This window comes from Brachyistius frenatus, unplaced genomic scaffold, assembly GCF_029030835.1.
Source record: "Brachyistius frenatus isolate BFR_SWC_R1_liver_20210118 unplaced genomic scaffold, ASM2903083v1 Contig_20, whole genome shotgun sequence".
In the NCBI taxonomy this organism is placed as follows: domain Eukaryota; kingdom Metazoa; phylum Chordata; class Actinopteri; family Embiotocidae; genus Brachyistius; species Brachyistius frenatus.
This window is the reverse complement of record NW_027210619.1, coordinates 295,820-318,125: the sequence shown is the minus strand read 5'-3', so window position 1 is coordinate 318,125 and position 22,306 is coordinate 295,820. Positions and strand designations below refer to the sequence as shown.

The window sequence follows — 22,306 nt, the reverse complement described above, 5'->3', positions numbered from 1 at the left end:
CACTGAATGGCAGTGCAGGAGTCAGCCTGCCAATCAACTATTGTACTCTTGTCAATTTAATAATATTTCTGAGCGTTGACCTCCACGGCACTACAGCCATCGTGTGTGTGTGTGTGTTTCTGTTTTTGTGTGTGTGGGAGGCAGAGTGTGTTCCTATATATTTCTCTGTCTCTCTCTCTCTCTCTCTTCACCTCACTCTAACCCCCACCCTTACCTCCCTCTCTGTCTCCCTCCCCCGGCCCCCTGTCTCTTATTCTCTCCTTTATTAGAAGAAGAAGCGAATCCTTCATCTCTCCTCCACTAATTCTCTCCGTTATTGTCCTTCCATTCAGCCCTCCGTCTCTCTGCACTCCTTCACTTGTGTCCTCCTTTCTTTTCTCACCGTGATCTATATTGCCTTTTTTTTTTTTTTTTTAAACCCATGCATCGGCCTCCTTCCTGTCCTTTCCTGTTGTGTTTTTCTCTCATCCCCTCACACCCTATCTTTCCTACTGTATTTTTTTCCCTCAGACCTCATCCCTCCATCACCTTATCTCAACTTCCTCGCTCCCTCCCTCCCGATCTGTCTCTTTTCCTCTCTACCTCACCGCTGTCCAATTTCCAGGCCAACTCTTCTCGTCTCATTTTCATCGTTGTCCCTTTTTGCTTTTTCATCATCATAGGCTCATTTTGTCAACTCTGTGTCCCCCGAACATTCCTCACCCTCCCCTCGCTCCATCCTTCCTTCCTTCCTCATCCCTCTCTCCCTCCCTCCGCCCTATTCGTTCCCTGGGGAGGTCAGTAATAATGGTAGTGATGGAGTGAGAGAGGGAGGTGCGATTATTGTCTTGTCGGGAGTCAGAGGAATCGATCGGCCCAGAAATATGAGGCGCGAGAAAGAGCCGCTGTGTCAGATACAATAACCACCCGCTCCCGGGGGCTTACACACATACGAATACACGCACACACACACACACACACACACACACACACACACACACACACACACACACACACACACACACACACACACACACACACACACACACACACACACACACACACACACACAACATACAGACACATACCGTATTCGACACGAACATACACATTTATTTGGTTCGACGCAAGTGCAGACACTGACACGCACACACGCACTCGTAGCATCTTTCTTTTTCATTAACACAATGCACACACATCCCTCTTCTTCTGTGGTGAAGAGTGCCGAGGCAGCCCAATCATCTACATGCTTTGATCTGAGATAAAGCATAGAAGCAGATCTGTTCTGATCATTCCTCATGCACAGATAAAGGGCAAGCCGAGGAAAATCGCTCACACACCTTTCACTCACGTAGCTATAAACAGACATAAACACACACATACGCGCGCACGCCACACACGCGCTCACACTGAGACCTTTCACTGCTGTTGCCTGGCAACGTGGCCGAGTGTCCAATCCGAGCGGAGAACAGTGGCCAGTGATGTCACAGCTGCTGCTGACCAGCAGGTCTGAGAGAGAAAAGAGAGACAGGAGGAGAGAGACAGGAGAGAAAGTTTGAATCGGCGAAAGGAAAAAGGAGGAAGGTCGTAAAACAAAAATTGAGAGCGGGATGCTCACGAGAGGGTCTGAAGGGACAGAGGCAGAGCAGGTGAAGTGCAGGCCGAGGTAACGAAGGGAGCAGTTTGGCAAAAAAATGCCACAAAAGACTGAAGTGCTCCCTTCTGTTTGTATTTTAATAGGGACAATATGAAGGCTAAAGCTACAGAGCGGCCTGCTTTGTCGTTGTAAGTGAACAGTTTGGTGTAAAGTGGCCTCAATTCTCCTTGCCCAGCGATGAAGTCCGCCATTCCCTCCCTGCAGACCCTTCAATCCTGTGCCAAAAGAAGAGGAAGAACAAGAGGAGAGGGTGAGAGGACCGAAGATAAAGATTTGAGCTTCAACCTTGGTAGCGCCGTGGGAGAGAGCGGTGTCTGTCTAGACAAACCCGGCTCCCTATGGGCTGCCGAGATGATATAGAGATGAGGGGAATAGTGTGAAAGAAGGATGGAGGGGCAAAGGGGCCAGAGGAAAAGGAGCAATTGAGAAGTATTAGGATAGGAGAGGAATAGGTGTTGTAACGGTGTAGGCGGCTGAGATGGCGCTGGTCCCAAGGTAGCCAACAGTGTGAGTGTGTTTTAGACCCTGCTGCTTCTCATACAAAACCTCAACCTCTGTAGTCTCCACACTGCTAGACCTACTGTTTATAATCCTGCAACTCCTCATGGGGCTACACCTGCGTTCACATACACACACACACACGCACACACACACACACACACACACACACACACACACACACACACACACACACACACACACACACACACACACACACACACACACACACACACACACACACACACACACCTATACACGAGACTAAATTTTAAATCTCTCCCCTTGTATAATAGAGTCTTGCTGTTGGACTGTGTATCGGACTTGGTGGGTCCATCACTGAGCCGTGCTCTGTCCCCGTCTATAAGAAGAGGAATATGATGGATTATATGAATTAGAGCCAGTGTACGCTCCAGGCCGGAGGCTGCCCTGGATATAGGAGGGCCGAGCCATAGAGGGACACTGAACTGGTTTGGAGACCTCCGAATTGTCCCTGCAATGACCCATTATACACACTGTGTCCTCCCACCTTCGTCACCTCCAACTAACATCCTTTCTCCAATCTTTTTATTCCTCTCTCTCTCTCTCTTTCTATCGCTCAGCCTCATTCCTGTCACTCTTCCTCAGCTCCCTGTCCTTTTTTCCTTTACTATTCCTCTGCTCCTCTTCACCCCCCCTCCCAATCCTCCCTCTCTGCTTCTCCCTCACTCTCTGACAGTAGAGTGATTGATGGTGCTCTAGAGGCCTCAGCCTCCCCCATTCCTCCTCCCTGGGGTCCCACTATCAGATTGTGTGTATATGTGTGTGTGTGTGTGTGTGTGTGTGTGTGTGTGTGTGTGTGTGTGTGTGTGTGTGTGTGTGTGTGTGTGTGTGTGTGTGTGTGTGTGTGTGTTTATTGTCTTACAAACATAACTTCAAGTGGTGACCAAAACATACTCTGCATAATTGTAGCTCAATTGCCCAAATAAAACGAATCTAAATGCTATTCAGTTATCAATTTATAATTATTTATTCAATTTTAGTGTTAATAATTGTAATAACAAGAATATTACACTTTGTTGTGGCTTCGGTTGTAACCATTTGCTGCTGGCCCAATATCGTCTGAATGGCAATACTGGAGCACTGGAGACTTGCTAGGTCTGGTCTCCATGGTAACCAAGACTCAGACCTCCTTGGGGCAGGAAGGCCCCCCATGGCCATGAACTGTACAACACGCACACACACACACACACACACACACACACACACACACACACACACACACACACACACACACACACACACATTGGGGTAACTCAAACTACTACACACTCACACACACACACACACACACACACACACACACAAATACACACGTTTTGATAGTTATGTGTGTAGATTGGGGTTTGAACAAAGGTCACGGCCAAAGCCAGGCTGCCCAGATGACCTCTGACCCAGAGAACCGCCTTCTCCCTGACGTGCAGTCTGTCACTGTCCTCGGACAGGCCCAGCCAATCGGTTCGCTCGTAAACACGTTCACAACCACATGCTCTCGCTCTCTCTACTCAGGTTGACAAACAAATCTGCTGTTCACGCCTTAATGAAGGCAAAAGAACACTACTATTTAAATCATGAAGCCAAATAAACTGGAGACACTGAGGATTTGTCTGCGGCCTTGAGTCTGTTTGGTGTTCAGTCCGCACTGTAAAAGTGTCAGGATGTCCAATATAAGGTGTTTGTTTAAAAAGCATCACAAAAACAGAAAGAACTGGTGAAACAAGTTGAACCAAGGCTGTTACGATTTTTCATGATTAATTAACCTGCACATTATTTTCTAAACTAATCTATGAATCATTTATCTATAAAACACCATTAAACAAAAAAGATGTTTTTGCATTTTAGAAGTTTGGCATTTAGACATTTGTATCTAAAAAAAAAAAAAAAAAATGATAAATATATTCTCATCACGGTCACCTGCTAATTTTCTGTCGGTAATATTATTTGATTCATTAATGGGCTTATCATTTCACTTAAATCCATCTTTTTATCAAATAATCTTTTTCACTTGTCAGTTTGGAGGAGAGCTCTTCACCCATCTAAAGTTTTCATGCTGAAATTGTTCTTGTGCTAAATACATATTTACATGACCAGATCACAAGTGTTTGGTATGTATTTGAGAACAGATTAGAAAAAAAAAAAAACCTGTCTCGGTATAAGACGTCCAGTGCAGCGCTGAATGCACTTCTCACGGAGCGTTTACCCAGCAGTACATTGGCCTGCTGTAAATCACCACATAAAGTATTTATAAGGTTAAACTTGGGAACTCTGCTGCCGTTAGCTTTTGAATTAGTGAACTCGGACCAAGGGAGAAGGACAGGGGAGGGGCGGGAGTGGGGGGTTTGCTGAGCAGGCCTCCGACTTCTCCTCCGTGGATGGAACCTGTTTCTCCATCAGGTTTAGAGAATCAAGAGTGCCACCTTGTGGCAGGTTGAGCTCACTGTCAGAGCAGCAACTTCCACACATGCAGATTTAAAAATCCAGGCAGAATTTCTGCTGAAACATTCTCGAGATCTTTCCTCGACTTCGTATTTACTCTGATTTAGCAGTTCGTTTTTTAATGCTCGTGGGCGACACTGATGATGGTTCATTCAGTTTATCTGCAATGTTCCACCGCCGTGAAACAAGTACCCATCACGTGTAGAGGATCATGGTGTGGGTTTCTGTGGTATATCTCTGTGAGCAGCCCACGGTGTGGCGTGGTCAGTGGTACAGTGACTGACTTTTTCCTTCTGCTTGGGTTTAGAGTAGAGCTGTTAAAATTAGCTGAGGATGTCTCATCTTCTCTTGTGGTCGGTGCCGACCTCCCTCGACAGACCAGCTTCCACCCACTGATGCCTGTGACACTCCTACAGTCAGACATAAACACAGATACGACCGTGAAGAGATGGTCATGATCTTCATGGTGGACAAAACAGGCTAAAGCAATTTGTGAAAACAGCTTCGCGCTGATGAAACAGTCTGATCAATTGAGCTATGGAGAGTTTTGAATGTACATATCTATCAAACACTGTTTGGTCATAGTGTTGAGCACGCTGTTTTTCTCTTGCGAGTGTGTGAGTGAGCGGCTCTTTCCAGCCACGCCATCACTTTCCGACAGCAGCCGTCATCCCCCTCTTTTTCACCTCGTCTATCTGTTCAATCTCCTCACTCACTCACTCACTCACTCCGTCTCTCCCACTCTCTAACCTCTTGCGTGTCCCCCCTTTCTTTTTTTAATTTTTTTTTATTTTGTATTGTGTTCTCCTGAGTCGCACTGAGTTCCTACTCTTCTGAGGCTTACTTCCTGTCGTGTTGCAGGATGTGGGGAGGGAGGTGGGGCCTGGGGGGTGTGGACTCTCATGTGCCTGTGTGAGAGAGAGAGAGAGAGACAGAAAGAGAGGGAGGGGAGAGTAATTCTGTCAACCATATGATTTAATACACTCCTCCTTTTTGGTTAGAGAGCGACAGAGAGGGTTAGAGTGAGAGTTTATCTTTAGGTAGCGCGCACACACTCTCTCACAGATATGACCAAGACAGCAGCAATAGCAGCGAAGGACTTCTACAGTATGTGGTTGCCAGGTGAGTGACTGTCTGTGCAGCCTTGCTGGCCTTCATTTACCAAGACCAATTAAGCTTTTGTGTGTGTGTGTGTGTGTGTGTGTGTGTGTGTGTGTGTGTGTGTGTGTGTGTGTGTGTGTGTGTGTGTGTGTGTGTGTGTGTGTGTGTGTGTGTGTGTGTGTGTGTGCGCAAGAGAGAAAGAGCTGTGTCTGTGCTGTTGATTAATGTCACTGGGTCTAACAAGCTCAGCTAATTAGAGAACATCAAAGGGTGAGAGGTGGTACGAAGCGAAAGATGTGGAGGGATGGAGGGATGATGGATGGATGGATGGATGAGTGGACTGTCGCAGGCAGAAGTAAAGGTCAGACACCTCACAAGCCCGTAGCATGCCGCTCTGTGTGTGTTTCTGTGTGGGTGTGGGTGTGTGTGTGTGTGTGTGTGTGTGTGTGTGTGTGTGTGTGTGTGTGTGTGTGTGTGTGTGTGTGTGTGTGTGTGTGTTAAACTGAATAGTGAATGAGCTTGAGAAATACTCAGAAAAAAAGTATTTTGTAACACACTGCTGATGTAAAATCACTGTTGCAACATGTGTGTTTCACTAGTACTCTTCTGTACTTTGATTATTACTAATTTACAATTATTAACAGTTTATATTTTATTGTTAAGCACTGCAATACTATTTGTGTTCACAGTATAGTTGTTTTTGCTGATAAAGATGCATGCAACTTTGAAACGGTGTGTGTGTGTGTGTGTGTGTGTGTGTGTGTGTGTGTGTGTGTGTGTGTGTGTGTGTGTGTGTGTGTGTGTGTGTGTGTGTGTGTGTCTGAGTGTGTGTGTGTGTGTGTGTGTGTGTGTGTGTGTGTGTGTGTGTGTGTGTGTGTGTGTGTGTGTGTGTGTGTGTGTGTTGAGGAGTCGCACTGATTATTGTTTTTCCCATTTTCAAATAGAAATTTCTATCAGTGAATTTAAAACCCATTTCAAAGCACTCAGATTCCCAAAAAATATATTTAAAAGGGAAACTGCCTAAAATAATTGTCATTCTCAGTATTCAAAAAATAATTTGTAAAAAGCAGAATAAAATGTGACTGATGTTGCACTCCAGCCTCGTTTTGATGGTCAGGTCAGGCTGCGAGAAATGTCAGACAAAATGTTTGCTGACTCACCAATTACCAGAATGTCAATCAGATCATGTTTCTCAGTATTTGGTGATAAAATTTCTAAAACATAATTACAGGTTTATCACAGGTTACACTGTTTATCAAAGAGTGAATCTTAGCTTTAAAAAAAATATCAGCAGGTCACTTCTTAAATTGATGTGGTCACAGCTGCGACCTTCTACCTATAGACGGACACATCCTGCTCACAAACTGCAACAAACAAACAACACACTGGATCACAATGTAAATAGGTCCATAATGGTGTAACGCTGTAGAGGGCTAATACAAATACATATGTAAATATCAGAAAAAAACTTTAGCACATAACTAATTTTGTGCAATTATTTTCATATGCTACTATGTGAGCATGTTACAATTCTATTTAACATTTAAGCAGTTTTTTATCAAATAAATAAAATAAAAGAGGATAAATAAGAATTATAGATTATGTACTTTGGAAAAACGGTAGCATCTTAATTAATAGTACAGTCTAATAATGCATTCAAAACTTTATTCATTGGATCAAAGTGCATCAGAGCAATAAGTAAAACATGTATTTACCTTCAAACATAATTCTCTGTAAAGTTTAAACTGTCATGGAGGTTTTCTGTTTGGGAGAAAGTTTATTAACACAATGTGTCGTCTTCTTTATGCAAAGACTTCTGTAAATATTCCAGCAGAATCCGGTTAAAATTCAGATTTAAAATCCTATTTAACATTTTAAGTTCAGGGTTAATTCTTGTTTTTATTCTTGAATTCTGCCTTTAGTTTTTTTATTTTATTCATTTGTTTGAATAAAATGATTTGTTCATTCTCCTGTATTGTTATTCTAATTAAGACTTGAACTGATGACCTAATCCTCATACAGATGTGCAGTAGCTGTCAAGCAAGACAGATGAGTCTTTGATACTCTTTTAAATGGAAAAATATATCTTTGCAATCAAAACTGTCCCCCCTCAGCGGTGCTTGGTTTTTCAAATCCATAGCAAGTTTGATGGCTCCAGTTCCCAGACACCCCCCTTGGCGCTGGGGTTGTGTCCTGAATCAGGAAGTTGGGTGAGGGGTGGTAGTGGGGATGGGTACGGTGATGGTTCGGAGTCGTTACAGCGGAATTTCATCTCGGCCAAAATACCCAGAGGAGAATAACAGAAACAGTCCAGACTGAGCACAGACGCTGCTGTTCCTTGTTCTTTTCTGTTGCATCATTTATTCATGACACAGGATTATACAGCATTAAACTTTCTGTTTAAGGCAGTGAGTCACACACTAACCGTAAGATTAGCAGTAGCAGCTAAACGATGGACGAGTAAATATGTAAAATTTCTGCTTGTTAAAAAAAAGTTTTCTATCCCTAATGTAAATTCAGTTTTTCGCCCGGGAGTCACTCTGAAAAGATGCATCCTCTTATTCTTTTGTCACAACTTTACTAAACCTTTAAAATGATTCCTAATTCCTGCTCTATGTCATGTGAAATTAGGTGCGTGTTTGTGTGTGCAGCTGCGTGTTGTAAAAGAGAGGGAGGTTTGTAAAAGACAGAGTGAAAGAGAGAGTGAGAGAGCAGCCCTAATATTAATAGCCTCGCTGACAGTAAGTGTTGGGTTTAGCACTCTGCGTTCAACCCGGTACAAGGGGGAAGTCGGGAGGGGAAGTGAGAAAAAGACACAGAATCTTGATATACTGTCCTGCCACTGTATTACTGACCACATTATCCACCATGCTACTGTCTGTAGGCCATTTTAGACCATGAATCAGCACACACCTTCTCCATGTGTGTCCTGCGACCGGTGCAGCACTTCTGTAGCTTCACGTTACAGCTGCTTTTATGAGTGGCACACTAACTCTGTAGGATGGATTTGGCTTTAGTATTGTACACCCCACATACTGAAGATCTGAGTAGGCCAATGTGATAGAAGTGACATTTAAAGTGTATTTGTATTGGTAATGTTTCCCCAATAACTAAGTTTTGTGGATATTAAGGAAGATGTTATTTTGGTGCATATTCAGTGGTTTTTTTTTACCAGAAACTAGGCAATACTGGCCAGTTTTTTGGTTTCACTAAAAGCCACACATTATAATGGCAAATGTAATGTTGGAATAACCACAAAGTGACCCTAATAATAGATTAAACAGGGTTAGTGGCCAAATTAGCTTTTTGAGGGAAGTCCTGGTGTGTGTGTGTGTGTGTGTGTGTGTGTGTGTGTGTGTGTGTGTGTGTGTGTGTGTGTGTGTGTGTGTGTGTGTGTGTGTGTGTGTGTGTGTGTGTGTGTGTATGGGTGTGTGTGTGTCCTGACACTGTGCTATAGCCAGTGTGGCGGCAGAGTGGAGCTTTCCGAGCTCATCGTCACTTCCCTCTTCCCCTGTAAAAACATTGCATGTACCGAAGTCCACTGTTCTCATGTCTGCTTCACTGAGACAAATGTGTTTCTCACTGAATGTGCCTCTAATCGGGGAGCAGCTCTTTATCTATACGTTTTTATCTTCATAATAACTGTATGGGACTGATGGTTTGGAAATTTTAAATTGCCGTCAGGTCAGTGGTAGTCAGTGGAGCACGTTGGTCATCTTCTCTGTGTCACTACTGCCCCCCAATGGTGAAAACAATGCCTGACCACTTGCTTGTTGGCACTGCAGAAAGTCATGTAACATGTTTTTTCTGTATTTAGTGCATCTTGTTTATAAAAGCAAAGCAGCAAGCTGTTGAGAAAATTACAATTTGCCCTAATGTCAGCGCTCTATCTTCTGCAGCAAGGGAACGACCGGATGAAGAGAAGGGAGAGAAAAGGGAGGAGGAGGAGGGAGACTGAGAGTTTATTATGCAGGTGGCAGATATAATTAGTTGGTCGTTGGGCAGATTTGCATTTTTTCACAAAAGGGAAGTAGCTGTGTGTGTGTGTGTGTGTGTGTGTGTGTGTGTGTGTGTGTGTGTGTGTGTGTGTGTGTGTGTGTGTGTGTGTGTGTGTGTGTGTGTGTGTGTGTTAAGGAGAAACAGAACAAGAAAGGGAGAAAAAAAAAGGTTTCAAATGGACACAGCAAAAAGTTAATTTACAGTTTGTGGTTTCAGACAAATAAAAAGGCTTTTATAATCCCATAATACCACTGTGGCGACAACCAAAAACAAATCTACTGCACACACAGAAGTTTACAGACATGTACAAAACCACATGCTTACATATTCTCTCGAAACTCTCCTCAAGTAATCCTCATTCATACATACTGCTCTTGTATGATGAACAGAAAAGTAATGCTTTCCTCCCTCCATACAATGCTGTTGCTATGGGGACTGTCCCAATACAGTATCAACCAGGAAGTGATGTGGTCTGGTAATGAATGACACACAACCTGAGACATTTTTAGTACCGAGACGCTCCCACGTAAACACCTTGAGTTAAATTTAGAACGAGCAAACACCTTGGGTCAGCCTACTCTTATGTTAAACCTCTAATTGGAAAGAATGAATGAATGTGAGTTGGAGTTGCCTTGTTGATGATTCAGCTACACTGTTTGGTGTACAGTGTGTAGGCCCGGGCTGTGAGATGAAAACACTCAACCCTGACCTAACTGAGATCGCCGCCCTGGCCGTCCACTTTCCCTGTCGTCATCAAGATTCTGATCACCTGCTTCGTAAATGTTCATTATTCTGCTTTCATCTGCACTTTTCATCTGACGCATGTTTAAGAACGCGTCTGTGTGTGTCTTCCTGTCACAGATATCAGGATGTCAAAGCCAGGAGAGGTTGAGAAAGTCGGGGCTGACTCACCATTGGAGGGCACAGGTGAGGTGTGCTGCTGTGAGTGGCAGCCGATAAACACACACACACACACACACACACACACACACACACACACACACACACACACACACACACACACACACACACACACACACACACACACACATACTGTTTAGATTATATGTAAAAAGTTGCACATGCACAACTTCGGAAATTACAGTTCAAGCTGTGATGAAGATGCGATTTATCACTTTTTCCTCTCCCTCCCACGCAGATTCAGAGCGGAATGGACCTGAATCAAATCACCAGGTACGTGTGACTCCTGTGATCATTACGTGTCTCCCACCTTTCACCTACATAACTGATCCATGAAAACAATAACAGCACTGAGAAACTAATCAATATTTCTATCATTGATTGATCCCTCAATTGTTTTACAAGTAAAGCAGTGGTCTAAAACATGTTCGAAAGAAGAGAAAAAATGTCAGTTTCAGTTTCCCAGAGAGGAGGAGTGACGACTTCAAACAATTTGATTTTTGTGATCAACAGAGATTTTCAGTTTATCTGTAAAAAAACAACAACAACTGAACAGATACAAAATAAGTCATTTAAATCATTTTCCATCTTTTATTGTAATTTCTGAAGTTGTTGGTGTTTCTCCTCTTCTAGGCTCAGTCAATGAAAGTCAGTCCCTTTCCTCTGTCACCAAACCTGAGCAGCAGCAAGGTGAGTGTGTGTGACTGTGTGGTTATGTTTGTGTCCACGTTACTGAACTCTGTGTGTGTGCGTGCGTGTGTGTCTGGGCCCGTGTTTGTGCATCTTTTGTGTCCCAACGTCACACACTACTTTCATTCACGGTACGGCTGTCTCTGCTTTGTGTTCATTTCTATACGCTGAATTGCTCTTTTGTTACATTCGACGTTGAGGTTGATAATGTGTCGACTCTCCACCCAGTCCTTCATGTAAACAAACTCTCTAGCAGCAAAAAGTATGATGGCACTCTCCCTCCGCTTCACAAAGCCCATTCAGAATTGAAATAGATCTATAATATTGCTTCATACCAATAGGTGAAATGTCCTAATTTGCATTGGGCAGGAGACATGCAAATCAGTAAGCTGGAAGGGGCCACGTCTGCCTGTCCAAACATGTCTGGTCCTGGGAGAAAAGATGATCTCTGTGTGCCAGAAAAAGACACGAGTGGACTTGTGAAACACAGACTCTTATACTTACAGCTTACTTTGGACTAATCACGAGCATTGTCGGAAATTAAACACACTGGTTCAATAATACTTAACCAGTCATCACTGCCGATCATGATTGAGCGTAACGAGCCGCATGTCTGACGCTCAGTTGAATTCTTATAGACCTTTCGACTGAAACCGTGCAGCCCCTCCTCCAACGGTACCTGTAGAGCAGCAGCATCAGCAGCACATCGAGAATCAATAAGAGTTTATTAAGACTTTAAATAAACATGATTTAGTCCAACAGCATCTCTCGTCTTAAATATATATTTAATTTCATCTCCACATTTCTACATTATTATCAGTTTAAACGTCTGGTTTTATTTCTGTCTCAGTTAGTTTGTGGTGATACCATTAACAGATTTGCTTTTCCTTCTACTTTGGCCTCACTTGCTATGCGCAGGCTGCTGCACTGGCATATATTAATGTACAATGTACAATGCATAATGTACGCTATTTTATTACGGCTCTTGTTCTTGGAAGGACCTGCGAGCCTGACTCAGTCTAGTCTCTCCTGTAAACAGTTTTAAACAAAAGATAACTGCAGTTTTTACCCTAAAATGTTCCTGCTACAATGTCGAATACATTTTGTCACACATTTTCTGTGTACATTTTACCTCTTCTGTGGCGCATTGACAATAGTTAATTTCCTTTACTACGTGTAATGTCTTGATTTGTATTTTCATTGTATGCACGTAACGTGTAAATGACGTGTAACTTTGCTGCCTTCTCGGCCAGGACACTGCTGAAAAATATATTTTATTGCAACTGTTTTTTTCCCCTGTTTAAGTAGATCAAAATGATCAGTCATTATATTAGATTCGAACACAACAGGGAAGTTCCAGTGTATCTTCATTTCTTCGATGACTGCTCTTCTACATTTGCCCCTCTGCTCTCTGTCCTCATCCCAGAATAAGATGGAGGAGTGTGCTGAAATGTCCCCGGCCCTTCCTCCATCTCACGGCCCCACCCCTTCACAGACGGCCCTGCAACATACACAGCTCATGCTGACCGGCTCCCAACTAGCAGGGGTAAGACAGATTTACAGTATATATACACACAGACATGTGCTTTGCTTTGCTTTTTCCTTGCTTGCTGCTTTCCCTGTTTTTCTTCTTGTGCTGCTTTTTGAACACTTTGTTTCCCTCTCCTCCTGTGTCTCCTCTCCTCTCCTCTCCTCTCCTCTCCTCTCCTCTCCTCTCCTCTCCTCTCCTCTCCTCTCCTCTCCTCTCCTCTCCTCTCCTCTCCTCTCCTCTTCCTCTCCCTCTCCTCTTCTTTTCCTCTTCACCAGTTGACAGCTCTGTTGCCAGCACAGCAGCAGTTGTTGCTGCAACAGGCTCAGGCGCAGCTCCTGGCTGCAGCTGTGCAGCAGTCCAATGCAGCCCATGCAGCTCATGCCGCCCACGCAGCCGCCCAAGCCAATCAGCAAGCTCAGGCAGCTGCAGCAGCAAATCAGCAAGCCCAGCAGCAGCAGCAGCAGCAAGGGACAAACAGGGCAGCAGGCTCAGTCGCAGTCTCAGGGACAGGGACAGAGCACACAGGAACAGACCGCCCAAAGTGTCCCTGTCCCACCTCCTCCACCCCAGCTCACCCTCTCCCAGCCAATCCAGCTCACTGCCCAGGTACTGACTGCCAATCAAAGCCATCTCTTGATGAGCAGCTTGATTGAGGAACTGCTATCAATCCATGGAACTATTCTTCGCGCACGTCTGTTATGTGTACTTTATGATTCACAGTTTCCACCTCGCATGAATGCACACATTTTCCTTTCCTTTCCTTTTCTTTGATGTTATACAATAACAAGGTTTTTCCTCCTGCTTCGATATATTCTGTTCATCCTTTCTCTTTTCGTCAGCTGCAGATGAATAACAAACTAACCACATTTTTTTTATTACTGAGCTCACTTTTTCTATAAATTATTATTCTCTGATGTGTTAATTCTCCCTCGGCTGAACAGGACATTCAGCAGTTGCTGCAGCTTCAGCAGTTGGTGTTGGTGCCCGGCCACTCGCTCCCATCTCCTGCCCAGTTCCTCCTCCCACAGGCACAGCAGGGCCAGCAAGGTTGGCAGGCCCCTTTTTATTTGGCAGAAAAAGGTACAAATACAAACACAAGGTCTGTCTTTTTTTTGACATATTTACAGTCGATAATGTGCTTTTTTCTCTCAGGACTCCTATCGACACCAAATCTTATTCCGCTACCTCAGCAAAACCAAGGGAGCTTGCTCTCTGCTCCATCTAGAATGGGACTCCAGGTACACGTAGGAGGAAACTCTCACACTTTAGTCAGTGGAAAAAGAAAACACAGTCTCTTCACTGGTGATGAACAAACACTTATGTTTCTCTTTCTGTCTCGTTCTCACTTTCTCTCCCCCGCCGCAGCGAGATAAGTGCATGGAGGTGAGCACTGGTGGAGGCGTGACCACGGTGCCCTCGGTGACCTCTCACCCAGAGGAGCCCAGCGACCTGGAGGAGCTGGAACAGTTCGCCCGCACTTTCAAGCAGAGGCGCATCAAACTGGGCTTCACGCAGGTACAGTAGGGAGACACACCTGTTGAGTATGTGCAGCTTACGCCAGCGCTGAGTGTCTTAAACTTTACCTCTTTATCTGTGTCTCTCCGCCAGGGAGATGTCGGCTTGGCCATGGGGAAGCTGTATGGCAATGACTTCAGTCAGACCACCATCTCCCGCTTTGAAGCTCTCAACCTGAGCTTTAAGAACATGTGCAAGCTGAAGCCGCTGCTGGAGAAGTGGCTAAACGATGCAGGTGAGATCTCGTCATCAAAATAAAAAAATAAAAAAACACTTCAGAAATCAGCTTCAGTGTCCTCTACAGTCGCCCGAACAAGATCTGATGCTTCGTATTTTCAGACTTACATAGAAGTAGGTGTAGGTGTAGCTGTGCTGTGGTTAGTCCAGCATCACTTTGTGAATATGTTGGTGAATTTGTCCTTCAGAGACCATGTCCATAGACAGCACCCTGCCCAGCCCCAGCTCCCTGTCCTCCCACTCTATGGGCTTCGAGGGGCTTCCTGGTCGCCGCAGAAAGAAGAGAACCAGCATCGAGACGAATGTACGTGTGGCCCTGGAGCGCGCATTTATGACGGTAAGAGCAGAAACCTTTTAATTATCATGTGTCTTTTTATATTGCTTATCTTTTGTCTTAATGGCTTTTATGTCATATATGGAAAGTCCTTTGTATTGTTCATGTACTTTTTCTTTTCCTTACACTCTGCCCACGGCTTTGTTGCCAATCTTACACTTTTAACTGTCAAGATTTTGTTCTTATTTTCAGAGAAGTCACTTATCTCTTGGTGTGTTTAATGTTTTGCATCATGTGACTGCTGAAAGGATGTGAACTCCTGTGACCCTCCCCCCTTCCTGTAGAACCAGAAGCCTACCTCAGAGGAGATCCTGCTGATCGCTGAGCAGCTCAACATGGAGAAGGAGGTGATTCGGGTCTGGTTCTGCAACCGCCGGCAGAAAGAAAAGCGCATCAATCCCAGCAGTGCCACCCCTCCCCTGCCCAGCCAGCCCCCCAATGCTCCAGCGACGCACAAGCCGCCCTGTTACAGCCCTCACATGGTGACTATCCAACCTCGACATCCCTGTTAAACAACAAATGCATCACAGTCCTTGCAGCGAGTTTCCCGTTTGTATTTTAATAAACAGTTGGTAGTAAACATGCCCCTGTCTGTAGTTTAAGAAGCCTGAATGTGTCTCTTCCTCCTTCCGACAGATGTCCAGCCAGCTGTCGCAGGCCGTGACCAGTCTCAGCAGCACAACGGTGACCACCATGTCCTCCGTCTGCCCCCTGACCTCCAGCCTCACCTCCACCCACCCCTCTCTCAGCTCCGCAGCCTCCCCGGGAACTCCTCCACCTCCTCCCCGCAGCACAGCCAGCCCAGCCACTCCCAGCCACAGCACACTCAGCCTTAACACAGGGTAAGAAGAGACCACCATCTTTTAGTAAAAGAAACATATCTTGATTGGTATGTAGCCATGCTGACAATTTGGGTTTTATCCGTTCTGTTCTGTCCACACTATCAGAGGAACCCGTCCTCTGTTGCTATTCCTGACGTTTCCTTCTTTTCTTCACTGTTTATTGAAAGTTGTTCTAAATTTGTTTCTGCAGCAAAAGCAACGTCCTTCTCATTAAGGATGAACCACAGAACTCAGTGATCTCCTTTTACTGGAATTTTCTAATACTTGAAATAAACTAGTGCCTCTGCAAACTGGAAATTAATAAGAGGAACAGGAACACAGTTTCTTTAAGGACATGTTACCGTTGATATTTTCCAAAAACAAGTAAGTGCTGTGACCAGCACATAATTATTTATTTTTTTTAAATCCAGAAAAAGAAAAAACAAATAAACCTATTTGCATTGTTAGGTGTCAACATTTGATGTCTAACTGTGAAAACAAACTGACCCTTTAAAAACTATGTCTATTGTTGGTTTCCTCTTGAGCTATGATTTTATCACTGTTTATTTGTCCATGGTGGCCACTGTAATTGTAGGCAAAACATGTAACACTCACTGCAACTGCACACAACCACACATTTCCATAAACATGCTCGCCGTGAATCCTGCTCTGCCCCACGCTCGGTTCACCTGCAGTTTGTAGTTAAATGGTTGATACTGTGCACACACACAGTGACTGTTTGTACACACACACACACACACACACACACACACACACACACACACACACACACACACACACACACACACACACACACACACACACACACACACACACACACACACACTGATATGCCATTGACCCTGTGTGTGTGGTTCTTGTGTTCACAGCTTATGGCGTATGGGTAAAAAGAATGGTGACGTGTCTAACTACATCACCGATTTTGCTGCAAACTTGAGGTGAATACGACGGAGACACACACACACACATTACACACGTCGTTACGCGCACACAAATAGAAATCATCCAGATAGCGCAAGTGTGTATTGACATTTGTATATTTTGTGTTAAAAATAAGATTTTCCAGGATGCTCTGTTTCTTTCTGCATTTCTAACCTAACCTGTTCACGTCTGTACAGCCAACTGTCAGCTAACTGCTGCTCTTTTTACATGTGCAGGGATGAATCTGCCCTCTGCCTGTCCTTGCTACTAAACCTGCTTATTTTCCCCCTCACCTTTTCTCCTCTTGCTGTCTGTGTTTGTGTATATGCTTGCACATGTATGGGGCTGTGTGTGTGTGTGTGTGTGTGTGTGTGTGTGTGTGTGTGTGTGTGTGTGTGTGTGTGTGTGTGTGTGTGTGTGTGTGTGTGTGCGTGTGTGTGCGTGTGCGTGTGTGTGCGTGTGTGCCACAACAGGAACACTGTGATGGGAGTTAACACAGGGATGAACCAAGCCCTCCTCGGTAACAATCCCCTGGCCACTATCCAAGGTGTGTGTGTGTGTGTGTGTGTGTGTGTGTGTGTGTGTGTGTGTGTGTGTGTGTGTGTGTGTGTGTGTGTGTGTGTGTGTGTGTGTGTGTGTGTGTGTGTGAGAGAGAGAGAAAGAAAGAAAAGACACAAAGCTTAGTCTCAGCACCACTGATAAGCAGAATATAATTTCACCATTTATTTATTTTATTAGTATTTTATTTGTGGAAGGATCTTTGGGTCACAGAATGCATAAAAACACCCAGAATACATTTCTCTCATACGCTCCTGCACGCACATAAACGTTCAGACACATACAGTATATGACACATCCCCTCTCGAACGCCTTCCTACACTTGAGAACGAAACCAGAATAGCACCACAAACGAACATGGTCTGTCCTGTAGACGTGACCACCAAACAGTCCTGCTCAGCCGAGTTCGTTTTTTTTTTTAAATCATATTTTGTGAAGTGAGAACGAGAAGGGGGAGGGAGACGCATAAAGAAAAAAAAAAGAAAAAAAAAGAGAGAAGTGTGACGATGAGTAATACAGTTAAACATGGTGGGTGAATCAAGTCCGACTGGAGACGAATAGACGACCAACCAGGACGCAGCAGAGAGTTGTACAGAAGAGGACTGACTTCTTTGTCATCGTTGTAAAACTGCATCCATGAATCCATCCCATCAAGTGTCTGTGCGTGAGTGACGGTGGTTACGTTCATGTGTGGGCTTGGGTTTTTGTTTTTGTGTGTGCGTCTGTGCTGTCTCACTCACATATTAGCCTTCCGTCTCTTTATCGTCAGCCAGGTATGTTGATAATTGAAGGAAAACGTCACCGTAAACCTTTTTAAGGCAGCTGTTTGGGATCGTTCTTTGCAAGTCATTTTCCTGTGTTGTTCTTTTTATGTAGATATGCACAACAACAATGGATTTGATACCGTGAGACTTTTAAATCCCAGTGAAAGCCACATTTGTATTGTCAGGCAGGATCATAGAGTTATAATTTGGATTTTCTATCAGGAGTTCCTGCAACACTCGCACACCAAGAGATCGATAACTGAGAAGCTAGAAATAAGTTTCTTCGCAAAACTGGCCTCGACAGGCTGTAACGCATCGCACCCACAAGACTTTCTGCTCTGAGTCGTAGGGTTAGTCCCCGATGCTTCTTAACACATAATCTGTTTTGCTGTCGCTGTGCAATCACAAACATGATTAGTCTGCATTGACATGTTGCATTATGTGTGTAAGAAAGCTGTAATAAGAGCTGCAATGAAAAAACAACTGCCAATCATGCACCTTGTTTCCATAACAACAGACCTCTCATTTCAGCTAACCTGTTGCAGAGCTGTATCTGATCCCATAAGATTAGCTCGCTGAAGATATTGGACAATGTTCCATTATTACAGCAAGATTTTATCTCTATTGGTAATCTGTTGAAAGAAGGACTGAGTTACTTTGAGGTTTTTTTGGGGGAAATATCACTTGTCAACTTAGATGTGAAAATGTCTAAAAGTGCATGTGGCTCCTTTTGGCTGCTCCCTTTGCGTTCAGTTCAACAGAGGTCAGGTTACTGTAGGAAATTATTAAATTCAGCAGTGGTAGATTAAGATTATTATCAAGGATTACAAATGACAAATGAAAATGATAAAAATAATTTTTGAAAAAGTGGAATTAGTGTTTTTCTTCTCTAAAGGGTCTGAAGGAAGAGGGAGGATGAATTTAAACCACAGGTTTATTTGAGAAAAGCTATCCTATCATTAAATCCCAAATACTAAAAACAGAAAATTAAAATGATTGAAATCAAATTAATTCTAATTTTGATCTTGAAATGCTGATAAAGTGTCTGACGGTGGGATATATTTTTTTTAACCTTTTCCTTTCTCCTCTCTCTCAGCCCTAGCAGCCAGTGGTGGCCAGCTGCCTCTTTCCACTCTTGAGGGGGCCAGCAAGGTGATGCTGGGGGCCTCTGGGGGCCAAGGAGGGGGCCTCGCCTCCTCCCTCTTCCTCAACCACCCCGCCCTCCTCCACTTGGGCCATAATCCCGGCGCTGGACTGATCAGCGCTGCCATAGCCAAAGTCTCCCAGCCCTCGCCTTTCCCCTCGGCCAGCAGCATCAGCCCCACACCCTGTTCCCCCTCCCCTTGCTCAAGCCCCGCCTCTTCCTGCTCCTCCAGCGAAATGGCACACAGCCCGCCCTCTCTGGGCGGGGCCAAGATTGAGTGACCGCGCCACGGGCCAATCAGAGAGGAGGAGGAAGGAGGAAACGAGAACCTCGCCTTTCACACCAAAGCTATCTCTTTCTCTCTCTTGTGCTCTTCTTCCTTTCTTCTTTTCGCAATGGTGCTCTCTCTCTTTCTCTCCCAGTCTTTCGATGCCAAAAATACACAGAATGAAAGAGGAGAGAGGGAGGGAGAGAAGTGAAAGAGGGGAGAAGGGGGGAAAGGGGAAGATTGAAACCAAAAATCTTTATCTATCCAAACCGATGGAAAGGAGGCAACGTGGGACCTTTTTGTCAATAACGTGTGATATCGGCATGGCACCTCTACACTCTCTCTCTCTGAAGAAAAACAAACCAATGACTCTTTGAAAAAGAGATGGAAGAGACGGCAGAGATGCATGTCGAAGTGCATAAACCAAAAATGACAAAAGATAACTTTATCATATGACAAGGGAATGGCGGCAAGGACAAAAAAAAAAAAAAAAAAAAAAAAATTAAGAGGAGGATTGTGCTTACGTTTTCTTTTCTTTTTATTCTTCTTATTATTTCGAAAAGCTGCGGGTCTGAAGGAAGAGGAGTGGGGAGGATACGTTTAAACCAAAAATTTACCTGAGGAGGAAGGCGGAGGAAGAATACACAATGACAAAAAAGAAAAAGAAAAAAAAAACGACAACCATACCAAAATCACAAATACCAAAAACCAAAAATACGGAGAGAAAAGCTTTATTCAAAGGACGTGTAAATACTGAAGCTATCCAGGACCAGGACTCTTCTGCTACTCTCACACACACACACGCGCACACACACACACACACACACACACACACACACACACACACACACACACACACACACACACACACACACACACACACACATCACGAACCAGTCCATCCCGTCATCCGCTCATCCTGTCTGTCGGCTCATGTGTCTCTTAGGTTTTCACGGTAGATGTTTTGGATGATTTTGTAACGGTTTTTGTGTCGAGAGCTCATGTGTGAATGAGTACTGCTGTATCTTAATGCATTTAGTCTCTTTACCTACCTCCGGTTAGAAGAGCATAGAATAGTTTTCATTTTTATTTCGCAATTTTCTCAACGCGTTAAAGAAGTATAGTTTGGGATTTCCCTTTTTATTTTGTTATTTATTAGTGTCATTATACAATTCAGCTCCTATTTATTGTGCGCTATAATAGCTACGGGGTGTGAGTCATTATCATTGTCATCATCTTTGTCTTCATCATGCATGTTTGGTGTCATCGACATGCGTTTTGTTTTCGATGTGACTTTTCTGCAGGAGCGCAGGCGACGGAGGTAAAAAAAAAAAGAAAAAAAAAAGATGCTCATCTCAGTCCTCACCAAGTGCCAATAGATCACAGATAAGAGTTGGCACACTGCGAGTTGATTTCAAGGTGCGAATGAGTTTATTAAGGCCCAAAACATTTCTCGTTTTGTGCACTTAATCCGACCACTCTTAAAGATAACCCATTATCAGTGAGCCCACGGCTAAATGAACATGCCCTGGAAACTTCACACACTGAAAATGATGTTTGTTAAGAGTGGCTCCCATGTTTGAAAGTATGAAATGGGGCTGTGATTGGAGATTTAAAGTAATAACCGTCGAGACTGAAGGCGAAATAAGTCAATAAAGCCAAGTTTAGTCACAGCTGGCTCTCATTCCTGCCTCGTCAATCAGCACAGCCCCAACACCTGTATGTCTAGACATGTTTACTGATATTTGTCTGTTTCCATCATCACTCCATCAATCACATTTCACTGTCATTTTCCACCTCAGACTGCCATTAATTCTCAAATGGAAACCAAAGCATTCTCAAGGCCGGGCTCTTCTTCGAGAGCCTCAGCCCAGACAAGAACACAATAAAGACACACAGGTGGTGGTGGTGGTGGTGGTGGTGGTGGGGAGGCTGACAACAGGACATTACCACTGGAAGCCCCCCTCTACCCCTGGTGTAATCCCCTCCACCTGGCCCGTCCAAAAAAAACCCGCAGGGGGAAGCTTTATTTAGGGAACTGATCCTTTACTCCGAACCCCCTGAAAGAAGGGTACGCTGGGACAGGCGAAGGAGGGACACACTGTAGTGAGGGGAGCAGGCGTCACACTTTTTTTTTTTTTTTTTTTTTTTTGTAAGAGGATACCAAAAATAAACTCAAACCAAAAAAAAAAAACAACAACCAAAAAAAACAAAAAAAGAACACAACCCAAGGAATGACAGAAGCAAACCAAAAAGAACCCAAACCAAATGTGGCTGGAGGGAGGAGGGGAGGAGGACACAGTGCAGGTGTTGAAAGAGGGTCTCTGTCTGTCTGTCTGTTAGCTTTAGGGCTGCAGCACTGGCCCCACTCTGAAACTGTGTAGCATGGATGGAGGGATTAAAAAAAAGACAGGCAGATAGACAGGCGAGCGGACGGAGGACAGGCGGTTCGTCCCCTCCTCGGCCTCTCTCTCTCTCCAGCTCAGCTCTCTGGTCCTGGATGGAGCTAAACGCAAATGACCTCACTGAACTGAAATCTTATAAAAAAAAAAAATCTGTTTTTATTTTTCTGTTGGTTGGTTCCGATTGATTTATCTCTGCTGTGTCTCTTGATGCCGTTTTATGTACTGTACTTTAGTGCTTATTACTGATTTGGAATAACGTACTCGCTTACTTACTACAAGAGCTCCTTATTTTTTTCGTAGTCGTGCTAGAGATTTTTATCAGGTGGTTGGGAAAAAAAATACTGTGAAAATTTAGCTTCCAGATTTTTATTAGATAAAGAAACAGACTGTCTGTCTTGGCGGGAAACTAAAAACAAGACACCAGGAAAAGCCAAAAACAAGGGAGTCGAATAGCAAAACCTTAAAAA

The 22,306-nt window shown here is 44.1% G+C and overlaps 1 protein-coding gene and 1 long non-coding RNA gene across 6 annotated transcripts in view; one reads left to right on the top strand and one right to left on the bottom strand.

Moving 5' to 3' along the window:
• Positions 1–20,019, top strand: part of pou2f2b (POU class 2 homeobox 2b) — a 40,783-nt gene extending 20,764 nt beyond the window's left edge. The window contains exons 2-17 of one of the 5 annotated variants that reach the window (XM_069695585.1): positions 10,571–10,636; positions 10,869–10,903; positions 11,264–11,320; positions 12,747–12,866; positions 13,127–13,279; positions 13,338–13,457; positions 13,793–13,898; positions 14,004–14,089; positions 14,217–14,366; positions 14,460–14,601; positions 14,792–14,940; positions 15,222–15,419; positions 15,574–15,779; positions 16,649–16,717; positions 17,174–17,247; positions 19,119–20,019. In XM_069695585.1, the coding sequence (XP_069551686.1) occupies positions 10,571–10,636; positions 10,869–10,903; positions 11,264–11,320; positions 12,747–12,866; positions 13,127–13,279; positions 13,338–13,457; positions 13,793–13,898; positions 14,004–14,089; positions 14,217–14,366; positions 14,460–14,601; positions 14,792–14,940; positions 15,222–15,419; positions 15,574–15,779; positions 16,649–16,717; positions 17,174–17,247; positions 19,119–19,447 (2,060 nt within the window). In that variant the 3' untranslated portion in view covers positions 19,448–20,019. Of the gene's footprint in view, positions 1–10,570; positions 10,637–10,868; positions 10,904–11,263; positions 11,321–12,746; positions 12,867–13,126; positions 13,458–13,792; positions 13,932–14,003; positions 14,090–14,216; positions 14,367–14,459; positions 14,602–14,791; positions 14,941–15,221; positions 15,420–15,573; positions 15,780–16,648; positions 16,718–17,173; positions 17,248–19,118 lie in introns of those variants that run through there. The other 4 variants (XM_069695582.1, XM_069695581.1, XM_069695584.1 and 1 more) reach the window with 4 other exon arrangements.
• A 51-nt stretch (positions 20,020–20,070) lies between these two features.
• LOC138619278 (uncharacterized) lies at positions 20,071–20,384 on the bottom strand. Its single transcript, XR_011310798.1, has 2 exons — positions 20,296–20,384; positions 20,071–20,217 (listed from the first exon to the last, which is right to left on the bottom strand). It is a non-coding gene; the product is annotated as an uncharacterized lncRNA (long non-coding RNA).
• Between the last annotated feature and the right edge of the window lie 1,922 nt (positions 20,385–22,306).